The sequence below is a fragment of the Chaetura pelagica genome, unplaced genomic scaffold (genome assembly GCF_000747805.2).
Source record: "Chaetura pelagica isolate M959 unplaced genomic scaffold, ChaPel_1.0 scaffold472, whole genome shotgun sequence".
NCBI lineage: Eukaryota > Metazoa > Chordata > Aves > Apodiformes > Apodidae > Chaetura > Chaetura pelagica.
The window spans coordinates 622,884-637,101 of NW_009952566.1; the positions used below are offsets into that span (position 1 = coordinate 622,884).

Here is a 14,218-nt window from a genome sequence, read left to right on the forward strand (position 1 = left end):
AAAGAGCACTCTTATTGTTTGTGGTAGTCGCATCTGTTCAACTTGATTCAGCTGAGAGTATTTGCATATTCTTAAGTATTTCTTCTGAGAGGGCCTAAATCCTTCTCAAGTGTTTGATGCATTTTTGAAATTCATTCATAAGGTATCTACATGCACTAATAGTTCTGTATAATATTGCTGTGCATAATCTGACAGATAAGGCTAGTTTTTTAAAGAAGGTATTCTTTGGGGATGACATATTACAGTCTGACTTATTCTACTGGGCAGAAATGTCAAGTACTTTGAAAAAGGGTGCTTGAATGTTTTGATTGAATTAGTATTCTTTATTCAACACAAATTGTCAGCTGTGGTAAAATGTAGTCTTATTGTGAGAACATTTTTCAAAAGAGTTAACATCAGGAGTTTTTTGTTTTATTTTTGTAACGGGAGCTTTGTTACATATAATTGTTCCTTTGCTGCTGATACTAATGAAACAAGAGAGTAGATTCTTAGATGCATTTTAGATTAGTATGTCTGAATTGTTAAACTGTGAGCAACATTTTTATCTTCAAATGGAACTTAGACTTTTATATTTCTCTTTTTTGTCTTTTCACTTTCTTTCCCTTGCAAAATTTTTGTCAGTATTTTTGGAAGCACTGTCAACCTTAATTTCAGAAACCTCATCTTTTTTTGTGTGCTCAATAGTACATGTAGAACACTAGTGAAAAGTACAGTGGCTTTAAAAAATATTCAGGTATTGTACTTGAGTCATGAACACGGATAGCAGTTCAGTGGATTAACTTGATGACCTCATATATTACCTAAAGAAGTATATGCATAATTAAAACCCACGTCTTCCAAAGGTTAGAAATCCTAGTACAGGACTACCAATTTGGACAAAACTAGTCCAGATTGCTAACAGAAGGAATGGACATAATATTCCCGCTTGCTTAAATGGATGTTTGCAGAGCATGCTACTACCAGTTCAAACCTTAAAGACCTAGGATCTCATATGGAAGACCACTCATCACAATGAATAACCTTTTTTTTTTTTTTCTTTCTCCACTAATCAAGTGTTCAAAGAACCATCACTAGTGGCCAACCTGGTGTAAGAAATGGGTTTCTGTCTCTAGAAAGCTCCATAGCAATGCTTAGTCTTCGTTTTTCTTTGCTTTCAGGAATCTCCTTCTGGACGCAGAAAAGCGCTTGCCACCAGCAGCATCAACATGAAGCAATATGCAAGCCCCATGCCTACACAGACAGATGTCAAGTTAAAATTCAAGCCTTTGTCTAAGAAAGTGGTATCTGCCACACTACAGTTCTCCTTATCTTGTATCTTCCTGAGGGAAGGAAAAGCCACGTAAGTTGTTTTGTTTCTTTTTTAAAAAAAAATAGGTAGCCTGGTTTGTGTTGCTTTTCCAAGAATTCTTTGGATAAAGAGCTCTTTCTGCATAGAATGGCAGACCTTGAGAGTATGCTTCAGCATACTTATCATTCCTGCCATAATTAGTTATTAGCTGAGTAAAGTTATTTCTTGCTCTGATTTTAGCCTTCTTCAGAGATGAATGGCATGTCCTCTACTATTGTAGACATTTGAAACATTAGCAGCTTAGAAATAGCTACAGGTGTGAAATCAGCAGGAGTGTATTTTTGTGTGCTGGTGTGTTCATCCAACAGTATCCTTAGCAAACTGCAAGGCAAGTGTGCGAAAGAGAACTCATTTCTACTTCACCTATTTATATTTCACAAAGAATGACAGAAGGACAAAAGTGTAAGGTGAGAGAGGGATGGAGTCAGAAGTAAGATTTTGAGTTGAAGGTGTTAACGTCATGTGTAAAGAGTTCAGCTGGGCACTGGTTACTGCTCCCCTTATTCACTCATTTGGTTCTGCCCCTTATTTCAACGGCCTTTGGAAGGCAGAGGGTACAGATTATTTTTGCAGATCCTACAACCTCTCCTGCAATTACTGTCAGACTGAAGACACCAGTTGTTCACAGCTTCATGTGGCTGGAGGATGGTTCGTTTGTCACCCATTTGTTTTTGCTTTTCATTTCTGTCTCTAGAGTATTGAAACGTGAGAATGGCAAAACAAAAAGAGATAGATGGGGAAACTACTGCTTACCTCTTCTAAAATGTATTTTTCTGTCCAAAAGGCTGACAGTTTACTTCTAGCTTTCCGTATTCTCAATGTGCTTGACATTGCCCACTGCAATACAAGGGCACCAAAACTGTTACATTAATAGCTTTCCAGCCTGCCATGTTAAGGCATATATTTTGACACAAAACAAGTTTTTTGTCTGCATGATTTGAAAGCCACAGATGCATTAATTACTATTAATTACTATTACTATTTTCTTTCTCTAATTAACCTGTTATAAACCACATTTTTACATACTTTGTAAGAATACTATTTTGAGGTATTTAGCTGTGGTTTAACATGATATTGCAGCTCAAAATGAGAGCAAAAAAGTCAGTTGATCACCTCTTAACTTTTTTTGAGCAACTATCATTCATGAACTATACAGGAAATAGCTGTAGTAGGCTCTTAATGTTTTTTTAGGCCATAATTTGTAAATGCTGAACCACTTAGGATCACTTATACTTTCTGCCAATTGAAATTGGTAAGTTTTGGCCTGAAGACAGGTACACTGTAAGTTAACAACAGGGCTTCAATATTGCACTGAACCAAGGTCCTGGAAAAAAAAAAAATAAGCTGCTGTTTGTGAAAGTATTTGTTTCCAGTATGTGTTGATAGAGACTGTCTTACTAGTCAAAACAAATAATTCAGGTGTCAGATAATGAACATGGAGGAACAGGTAGCTAAGCCAAGGCTTGCTTACATCTTTTACAAACGGTTGTGGTTCTGTAAAGTGAAATTCACTTTTATAAAGAAAATACTGCAACCTGTTGCTGCGCAGCACAAAAAATTTCTTAAATAGAGAAAGAATATTATTAAGTATGAATACAAAAGGGACAGTAGAAAGAAGTAGTAATTTGGAGACCTTTTAATTTCTAAACTTTATTTGAATATGTGATATACAAGATCTGTGTGCTGACTCCTCCCAGCTTTTAGTCTTCAGTGCGTTAAAGAGCCTGCCCATCAGTGTGGTTATAGGATGCCACATTTTTGACCTTGTGCTTAAAGAGCTGATTAAACCTATTGGTTATCAAAACAAGAAGATGAAGCCTTGAGGAATCAGGATGAACAGAAACATCTTTGTGACTTCCTGAGAGTTACTTATTTTATATTTATTGTTATTAATACTTCGTATACAAGTGCTTAGTTGTCCTATGTATCTGCCAGTTCAATAGTGCTGATTCCTTTGAACTCACACAGTAGGAAATGATTGCCCCAAAGGGTTTCAGATTTGAACATGTTAAATCACTGAGTTTAATCCCATGTTTTAAGTGCCTGTGTTTCTGTACAGATTTGAGGCAGGCTGGGTGCGTAATTTTTATTCCTGTGATACCTTTAAAATAATTTGTATCATTTTCTTGGCATTGTTAGGCACAAAATCTGTACATTTGGTTTTATCATGATCAACTTCAAAGAAGATAGAATAATTCAGGTTGAAATGGACCTAAAGAGGTATCCAGTCCAGCCTCCTGCTTAAAGCAGTCAGACCTGTGATCAGACCTGTTTGCTCTGGGCTTTATTCCACTGGAGCTTGAAAACCCCCAAGAATGGAGAGTGAACAGCCTCTTCAGGAAACTCATCCCACTGCTTCTTGGTGACTGCTCCACCTTTTTTGTCACATCAGATGACAACCTCTTTGGTTTCAATCCGTGTCCACCATCTCTCGTCTTTGTGCCTTGCCCCACTGTCTTCTCAGCAATGCTGGCGGGCTGTTGCTAGGTCCTTCTGAAGCCATCTCTTCTCCAGGCCCAAAGTTTCCCTCAGACTCTCTTCATAGGGCAAAGTTTCCAGCCCCCAGTCATCTCAGTGGCCCTCTGCTGACCTTGCTGTAGTTTATCAACACTTTTTCTTGTACTGTGGGACCCAATAATGCACAAAATACCTCAGATGCACTCCAAAGACTCCAAGTAAATGAGGCTCACGATATCCCTCAGTCTACTCCTTGCGGTCCTGTTTTAATGCACCTCAGGATACTGTTTGCCTCCATTGGCTTCCAGAGCAAGGTGACAGCTTTCCCTGAGCTTGCAATCCACCAAGATCCCCGGACAGTTTTCAGCAGAGGTGCTCCCTAGCCAGACAATCCCCAGTCTGTCATATTTTCATCAAACATTCATTTGATGAAAGATACAGTTACATGAAAGATAAATATGTATATGCAATACAGTTTAATAAGATTTTTAATTGGCTATTGATATGTAATGGTTTTTTATCTTATTAAAGAATTAAGATATTTAGAAAAGGGGTTTCCATTTCTATAACAGCATCAGCAGTTCTGAATGAGTGTAGTGATAAGTGTTGCATGCAGCTGATGGACAGTAGGTCAGACCAATCATTTTCTCTTTAACCAATGACCAGATAAATGCTTACTAGTGTTTCTGGGTTGGTTTAAAATTTTAGAAGCAATCATTAAATTGACTCTCAATGCAAGACAGCACTTTTTTTGCCCTTTAGAATGTTGCTAGTAGAAAACTTTCCCTTCAGAAATTAATATACATGAGTGTATTCATTTCATTCTTTCACTATATTAAAGATCAGATCTGAGATCAGAGACCTCCCTGAAGAAAAGAAAGCATAAAAATATTTAAAGGATTTTTAATAACGTGGTAGTATCAGATGTGGTATTAACAGACTGTATGTTAATGCCTAGTTTGAAATTTGTTTTTTAGGGATGAAGACATGCAAAGCCTGGCTAGTTTGATGAGTATGAAACAAGCTGATATTGGGAATCTAGATGATTTTGAGGAAGACAATGAAGACGATGAAGAAAACAGAGTGAATCAAGAGGAAAAGGCTGCAAAAATTACAGGTTAGCTTTGCCACAAGGAATAGTAAAATATAGTTTATTTTCTAATTGCCAGCTATGCTCCATGTATTTTATCTTTATGCTGTATTTGTATTTAACTTTAAAAAAAATCCAACCAGCCCCAAATTTAGGGTCGTTTAATTGAAGAGGGACCCATCCATAGCTCAGAAAAGGTTAATGTTTGTGAAATTAGGAGCATTAGTGTGTATGAGTGTGTTCTTAGGTGCAAATGCACTAAGTAGGTAACATTTTAGAGAACCAAAGAACCAGTGTGAACAGAGGAGTAAAAAGATGGAAGGAAAGGGTCAGCGAGTGAGAAGCCAAGAGGATGAGCTGAAGTGAAATAATGAAGACATCTTGTGGGAATAACTGCAAAATTATATGTGACATGGGAAGGTGCTGGGGAATGCTCAATAACATGGTCATTCCTACCTTGGCAGCCTACTTCTGCCTTTTGGTTGGGGGTTTCTCAAGGAAATGAAATCAGGAGGCTGTTAAAGGACTTCAACAGAATTTCATAGTCAGGTTGTTTGAAGTGAGATAGTACAACCACATTTGAATTGCTGATGAAAATGCTTAGTGTGTCCAGGATAGCTGAACTAATCAATGCAAGTCAGATCAGGATGTGATGATGTTAAATTGTTGGTAGAGATGATTGTCATACTGCTCCAGATGAGTTCTGTAGGAGTAGTTAGTGTAAAAGAATCAGGGAAAAGGCAAGTTAACTTCTGGTAGACTTCATGCCTGCCAGGTGTTTTTAAAAATGTTGAAATAAAGGGATCCTTCTCTAAGGTGAAGAATAGCATCCCAAGTAGAAAAGTGACTTGTCAAATCTGTTCTTGAGAATCCAAAGGAATGTTGGTTCCATGTTACTAAACATTCTTTTTGTTGCAATTGAAAGGTTTGGCCCGAAGCAGTTATTCCTTAGTTTTGTTTAGTGTGTGAAAGGATGCACATGTTTTCTCCATGCTTTATATATTCAATTAAATCTCTGACCAAATCTCTACTTCTGGTGTATGTGTCTGGCCCAGATCATATTGGAAAATCCAGAATGAAATATTTGAGAGACAGAGAAATGTATTCTTGGTCAGAGAGCAGAGATATACCAGTTTATTCACACTGAAATGATTCTGCAAGGTGGTCTTCTCCTCTCCAGTGTAACCAGAATACTTCAGGTGCAGGTCAGAATACCAAACAAAACCTGACATGTTCACTAGGTCATCTGATAATCACAGAGAAGGACACATAAAGGAGAGGCTACATAAAGTCTGTATAAGCTATTGTACAAAAGTGTTTTATGAAGGTATGCCTAGACGCTGCACTGAGGACTGCTATAGAAAACCATGTGCAGAAGGACAGTAGCTGAAAAGCAGCAGATCTATCTCCTCACCTTTATTGATTTTGCAGTGTTTAGCATCTAAACAAGCCACCAAATGATTCCTGAACAAGCAAAAAGTTGATATGTGTTAGTCTAGTCTGTCCACTATCCTTTGGCTATGTAGTTGTCCTGGTTTCACTGGGATAGAATTACGGAATCAATTTGCTGTTCAGGGAAGCTGCAATTTTTGAGGAGACTGCAGCATCCTATTTCATGAGAACGAAGTTGATGAGATGTTTAGTTTGTGGTCAGCCATGATATGTTGATTTCCATAGTGTTAAAGGGCCTTAGCAGTTTTGAGCTAGCCAAGTACTGGGACTAGGAGAAGAAAACCCAGGACAGCTGACCCAAGCTGGCCAACAGAAGTATTCCATACCATAAGTGTCACTCTCACTACAGATTGGGAAGTTTGCTGGGGACTGAACTCTTTCTCAATGGCTGCTGTCCCTGGAGGGTCTTGTCTGCCCCTCTGCTCCCAAAGCCTCCTCTTCCCATTTACTGTGACTATAGTGCTCTTGCTGGAGCTGTACTGCTTGTGGTGTTTGACATCTCATGTTCACTGCTAAGAGCACACAGCTCACAACCAATATATGGACCGAGTATAACTTTGTATTTCACAGTGGTATTGGGATTAATAGTAGTTCTTTATTTTTTTTTTTTTATTATTTTTTTTTCCAACCCACATGTCCTCTTTCTTTCTCCCAATGCCCCTTCTCAGATGGGGAGGGGTCATCAGGTGACAGAAAAACTGCCTAAAGATAGGCAGTAGTGAACATCCCTGGAGATGTGCTATCTGATGTGCAGCACAAGGTGCTAGCTTGAGTTCTTACAGAGACATTTCGTCTTTTCCATCTGTTGTTGTGAAAGCCAAAGTTAAATGTTCGAAGCAAACTTTACAGTACCTACTTGAAAGGCAGAAGCAATAAATACTTCTCAGCTACACTGTGTCTGCTTATTGTTCAGCCTGTTCTGATACTACTTTCTAATTATACAACATGGGAAGTTTGAGTTTTTTGTAGATGCATCATTAAGGGAAACTGAGGGTAGGAAAGATCAGCCTTGGACTTTTTCTTCTTGTATTGGCTGCAACAGTTGAGTTGCTTTGTTAGCCTGGCTAACTTTTCCCATGCTAGGCAAGGAGAGAGATGAAAGGGATGAAGGAGAATAAGTGCACGTAGTTTCCCAAGCAAATGGGAGAACATAAAATATAGTAAGTAAACATTGCTAATAAAATGTAAAGGATCTATTTCAACATGTGTTCAAGAACTGATTTCATTGGCAGTTGGATTGACTACTGTACAACAATATATACATATACAACAAATATACATATTTGTTACAAATATACATATACAATATACAACAAATGGGAAGAAACTAATAAACCACAAGAAGCAGAGCTGAGGAGCCAAAGGAGAAAGAAATAATTGTAGAAAAATGGGAAGAAATACAGAAAGGTGTAAATGGAACAAAACTGATGGAGCAAAGTATTCCTTTTAAAATTTCTTTCAAAATTATTTGTGTCCACAGAATCCCATAAAGTTAATTGAGGAAGTTACATAATCCTTTTGAAAGCTTGCTGCTCCCAACATTTTCTCATCTGTTGCTGTGTTAGGGTGTTGGCAGCCAAGCGAGCTGGAATGCCTTCACTGACTCAGAGTCCCCTGCGGCAAATCCCTTTGCCTCAGTGTGCCTGTTTTCCCAACTGTAAAATGGGGATACTGGCTATAGCTTATTCACAGGAACGGTGGCTAATGTTTGTAAGAGAGCTTTGAGAAAGTAAAGTGCAAGTAGTAAAGCAGAAGGGATTATTATCCTACTTTTGACTCAAGATCTTCTCACAGAAGTGCTGGATGACTTGATGTCTGAAGCGTCACTCTTAAGCCACGGCTACAAGAGGTGCTACAAATCTTTATCAGAGACACTGTTCCTTTTTGCAGTGTACAAAAGTTACTTTTTTGATTGCACCCAGGGTCATAGTTTTATAGATAATTATATCCATCGCTAGGAGAACAAGGGAGATCTGATAAAAGGGGCTCTAGGTGGTGCAGGTGAGTTAAGAAAGGCTGCTTCTCTTCCTTTACGTGTTGCCTAACTTTGGGTAAGTATCTGTGCCTTCGTTTCTTCAGCTGTGAAATAAGTGGAGCAATACTGACCTACCTCAAAAGTACTGTGGAATTTGGTGTGGTTGACATGCAAGCTGTTGCCATACAACTGACCTTAAGATCAGGCTGAGAGATGTTTTCTATTCAAAGCACCACTTTCATTAAAAAAACAAACAAACAACAAAACAAAACAAAACTCACCCCATCTCAGACTTTTCCCCTTCCCGATATTTCTTCTTTAAAATTTTCACATATAAAAGCTGGATCTCCACCTAACTATTCTGTTTTCTGTGAAGCTGAAAATTGTGTTCGTAGCTATGAAATAGGTTTCTGTACTGCTAATATAGATTAATTTAAACCTCCCAGAATTATCCTCTCCTTAGTCTTCAGTTGAAGACAAGGCATCCCAGTGTAGGTGAGAAAATGTCACTCATAACTTAGAAACTTAGAGTAGCAATAAATACGTTGTTTCTCTTAATGTTTTAATTGACACTTAAAGTCCCATGCTGAAGTTTATAGTTGCCTCCTGCTCCATCTGCTCACAAGCAGGGTGACTGTCCTGGGACACCACATGGACTCAGCAACATGCCCATGTGCTACCTGTTGCAGGAGTCTGAATCCCAGTATATTTCAAGAGGAGGCTTCTGGAGAACAACATGTGTAACCCTTTCTTGCCATTTACAAAACCATACTTCTCATGTAAACTTCTGATACCTTTAATCTTCTTTGTTAGTAGCACCAAGATGCTTAAAAAAAAAAAAAAAAGAGAGAGAGAATGAAAAAAAACCTACAGTGATTTATATGACATACTTGCAGAACAAGCTAATATACATTTGTAGATAATGAGATTTATAAAAGATAATGTAGGGCATAAATCTTCAACCTACCATTTCCACACTCCAAAATATGACATAAACCATTTAATATTGTAATGAGCAGCATTGTAGTGCATATGGGTGTTTAGGTTGGCAGATAGGACCAGGTGATTCAGACCACATCAAATAATTCCTTCTTTTTAAAGCTCTGAACTTAATTTGTAATTTTCTGACAATAAAAACTGAATTGTAATGGGTTTGGATTTTTTCACATGCTGGCATAATACATTGTAAATCATGTCAGCATCTCAGCCTGTTTTAAACTAGTAATTTGTTTATACTAGTGTTTTATAAGGTCAATTCTTTTTTATTTAAGAATAGCAAGGTATTTTCCATTGTGTATCTTGAGTCTTAAAAATTCCCAGAGGATGGTATTATATTGTTCAGATCCCTAAAGTGCATATATGATCTATAACTGAGAAAGTTAAGAGTTTTGAGGCAGTTTTGGTGTTCTTTTTTAGAACGATAGTCTTGTTGAAGCTAAAAATAAGGAAGTGCGGAGGGTGACATTAACTTGGTGTAGATAGATGTAAATGTAATCCTGTTTAAGTAGATTTTTACTTTAAGGTCAGGAACAGTTACGAGGTGCAGTTAAGAGGAATTCAGCTGTGGCTTTGTCATTGTTAGCACAGATTATGTCTAACAGATATTGGCAGAGTAGATTATTTCACTCGGTAATTTGCAGATTGGCAAAGCAGTTTAAATTTTGAGAAGAAGATTTTTAACCATACAATGGAAATAATTTTAGGTTCTGGACTCTGCTTTTGGCTTCAGGTTCTTTATGCTGTCTCTGAAGGCATGAAATTAAGAGTTCGATGTGTCAACTGCTGAAGGTATTGCCTTGTGAAAAAGCATGAGTCCTCCCACCTTGGACGTTCTGGGTGGCTATGGATATTAACATGACTTGGGACAGTCATGATACTCCTCAGTTTTCACCTCTGTCTGATATCTTGCTCCTTGCAACTGGTTCATAGAATGAAGATTAACATATGAGAGCAGTGACAAACGTTTGCTTTCACAAACAAAGCCCTGTGAGAAGTCAGGTTCAAAACAGCAGCAAACTTAGTGTTATGAAGAAGTAACTTCCTGTGTACACAAGCAGTTGAAGTTTAAAGGAAATCCAGGAATGATTGGCATGAGAAGTGTGCAGTAAAGGCATCATAGTTTCACTTCGCAGGTAACACCAGAAGACATCATCAATTTATTTCACTGGGAAAAGACAGGAGATGAAAAAAAACTGTCAGAGGGGCAATGATGTTCAACATCAGGATAAATCTCTCCTGCACAGTTTTCTCATGACTGTTTGTCTGGTTGGAAGGACAAGAAAAGCTGTCCCTTCTCCATAGAAACCTATGCTTGAGGCCTTTCAGAGATGCCCCAGGTTCAATTGCCATTACTGCAGAAACTGCATTGTCAGATGATGTGGATGGGCCTGCTTCAGTGGACATCAGAGATTCGTGTGAGATCAGATTTTTTTCCTCTTTGGGCAAAAGCCACCAAAACCTAGTTGGTTTTTCTTTCCTTCCTTCCAGACTTATGGAGGCATCAGCATCTTGGCTAAAATGAAACATTAGTACATTTTAAAAGTTATTAGTTCATGGCAACTCAGAGCTCTCCAGTGTGGATAGAAGGTGAAACAGGATTTTATGAAACACTAAGCTATTAGTTGCACACCATTGCAGCAGCAATTTCAACCAATATGTTTGTTCAGTATGCATTTTCATAACACAATACTGATCATATATAGTAGAGCTATTAGAGAAATTCAGCTTGGTGTAGGTCAGAATTTAATGGTGACCAACTGTAAATGTTAAATAACCAGAGTGTGTGTGTATAAATAAATAAAATTTATAAAATGCACATATATGTATTACTTTTTCTGTAGCCTTAAGCGCTTGGGAGGGAGGTGAATTTTTCTGGGGCTGTTTTGTATTGATTGGTAATGGTTTAAAACTCAGACTTTCTCCATGAACAGGAAAACTCTTTAAATTTTATCTAATGCATCTACGTTTTGAAGTAATGTCCGTACTCATCCTCATAAAACTAATTACTGTTGCTGACACCAGGGATCCGGCAAGGTTTTGTTTATGTCTGTTAACTCAGGTTTCTTGTTAAACTATCCCTGAAGCACATACACAGATGCTTTGCTGTAGGTATATCATTGTAAGGACACGTTCTAAATGTATTCTTTTAATTAACTCGACATGGCTTCTCTTTTTCCCTCTCTTTTCCTATATAGTAGAGCTATTAGAGAAATTCAGCTTGGTGTAGGTCAGAATTTAATGGTGACCAACTGTAAATGTTAAATAACCAGAGTGTGTGTGTATAAATAAATAAAATTTATAAAATGCACATATATGTATTACTTTTTCTGTAGCCTTAAGCGCTTGGGAGGGAGGTGAATTTTTCTGGGGCTGTTTTGTATTGATTGGTAATGGTTTAAAACTCAGACTTTCTCCATGAACAGGAAAACTCTTTAAATTTTATCTAATGCATCTACGTTTTGAAGTAATGTCCGTACTCATCCTCATAAAACTAATTACTGTTGCTGACACCAGGGATCCGGCAAGGTTTTGTTTATGTCTGTTAACTCAGGTTTCTTGTTAAACTATCCCTGAAGCACATACACAGATGCTTTGCTGTAGGTATATCATTGTAAGGACACGTTCTAAATGTATTCTTTTAATTAACTCGACATGGCTTCTCTTTTACCCTCTCTTTTCCTCACTCTCTTTCTAGTAACCCTGTTCATTCCACTTCTGTTTCATTAAATGCCCTTGCCTTACGTTTGTCTTGACTGGCTTCTATTTACAGAAATTGTAAACCAGTTGAATGCTCTGAGCAGCTTAGATGAAGATCGAGATGACTACATAAAGCGAGCAAATATGCCTTCAGCTAAATCAGCCAGTTCCTCTGAAGGTCTATGAGCTTTCCTCCTTTCTTTCTGTTTCTGATTGTCTGTATTTACTGTGACCTGTTACCTTTTGACTTCTGCTTGTATTCAGCTGTCAGTTTTATCTCTGTACTTCCACACAGCATGAATCTCAGTAATTTGTAGTGCATCCAACAGGTAACAACATGATAGAGCCTATGTCCTCTACAGCTCCATTGTCATCTGATAATGAACAAGAATGAAAAAAAATTATCAACAGCCCCCCAGACCTCAAGCCTAAAACATTAGTTGTGCAGTCAATAATACATGGCAAAATGTCCCCTCTCTGATTATACTTGCATGTTACATCCAAAACTTAAAATTTCCTGCCGATAGTTAACATGTATGTGAACAACCATAAAGAAGTTGTTGTATTTAACTTGTTAGATGCTCTGCAACATTTATGTAATTAAGACAATAGAAGGCATAGAGAAGTTTCATTCATTTCACTTTTTTTTTTTTCTCCTTTGTTAACGTACTATTGAAGTGCATTAGCTTAGTTGTACAGTTCGTGCCATACCCTGATGCAGTGTTCGGAGGACTGCTGATATGGGGGTTTTTGAGCTTGAAACATGTTAGATGAACAGTTTGTATCTATATTAAAGCAATGTTCCGACTTGTTTCTAGAGCTTATCAATAAGCTTAATTTTCTGGATGAAGAGGAGCAAGACCTTGCCAACACTAGTACCAACCCTTTTGGTGATCCTGACACTGCAGAATTAAATCCATTTGGAGATCCTGATGTAGAAGGTAATAGATCTGTATTTCATAATTCTTCATTAATTGCAAATGCTTAATGAAACAAGTGCTTTAAATATTTTTTGTGAGTAGATCTACAAAAGAAAAACGTTTTGATTAAATACAATTATTGCATGCAGTACTGAGGTAGCAATAGCAGTGATCCAGTTGCCTCTGGAAAGTGGATTTATCCTTTGATTCATATCCTTATGTGTAAGCCACCTGGGGCTACCAGCTACAGTTGAACAAGGGACTTCTGGACTTACCAAGTGTGTGACTAGTGTACACCTCATGTGGTATAAATGAGCAACACATACTGTCAAGTACCTCAGTTGCACATGGGTACTGGTTTATATCAGGATTTCCTTCACTGACATCTTGACTGCATCACAGCTATGATTGGTTAGCCTAATCTTCATGAAGTTCAACAAGGCCAAGTACAAGGTTCTGCATCTGGGTCAAGGCAATCCCTTGCACAAATACAGGCCGGGAGGAGAACAGATTGAGGGCAGTCCTGCGGAGAGGGACTTGGGGGTGATGGTGGATGAGAAGCTCAACATGAGCCAGCAAAGTGCACTCACAGCCCAGAAAGCCAGCTGTGTCCTGGGCTACATCAAAAGAAGTTTGCCCAGCCAGTCAAGGGAGGTGATTTTCTCCCCTCTACTCTGCTCTTGTGAGACCCGACCTGGAGTACTGTGTCTAGTTCTGGAGCTCCCAACATAGAAAGGACATACTGCTTATGGGGCAAGTCCAGAGGAAGTGACAAAAATGATCAGAGGACTGGAGCACCTCTCCTGTGAAGACAGGCTGAGGAAGTTGGGGTTGTTCAGCCTGGAGAAAAGGAGGCTCCAATGTGACCTTATAGCAGCCTTCCAATACCTGAAGGGGGCCTACGAGAAAGCTGGGGCAGGACTTTTGCACGGGCATGTAGTGAGAGGATAAGGGGCAATGGTTTAAACCTTGAAGAGAGGAGATTTAGATTAGATATTAGGAGGAAATTCTTTACTATGAGGGTGGTGAGGCACTGGAACAGGTTGCCCTGGGAGGTTGTGGAAGCCCCATCCTTGGCAGTATTCAAGGCCAGGTTGAATGGGGCTCTAAGTAACCTGATCTAATGGGAGGTGTCCCTGCCCAAGCAGGGGGGTTGGATCTAGATGATCTTTAAGGTCCCTTCCAACCCTAACCTTTCTATGATTCTTTGATTCATTATTATGATTTAATTTTATTTATTTTGTTTTATTTTGCTTTATGGTATCTTCAGTTAAGCCTTC

General features: G+C 38.4%; 1 protein-coding gene across 1 annotated transcript in view; it reads left to right on the forward strand.

Moving 5' to 3' along the window:
• The window catches only part of EHBP1 (EH domain binding protein 1), a 225,738-nt gene that overhangs the window by 83,552 nt on the left and 127,968 nt on the right, over positions 1 to 14,218 (forward strand). The window contains 4 exon segments of the mRNA XM_009993463.1: positions 1,158 to 1,339; positions 4,783 to 4,922; positions 12,092 to 12,196; positions 12,837 to 12,959. Of these exon segments, the coding sequence (XP_009991765.1) occupies positions 1,158 to 1,339; positions 4,783 to 4,922; positions 12,092 to 12,196; positions 12,837 to 12,959 (550 nt within the window).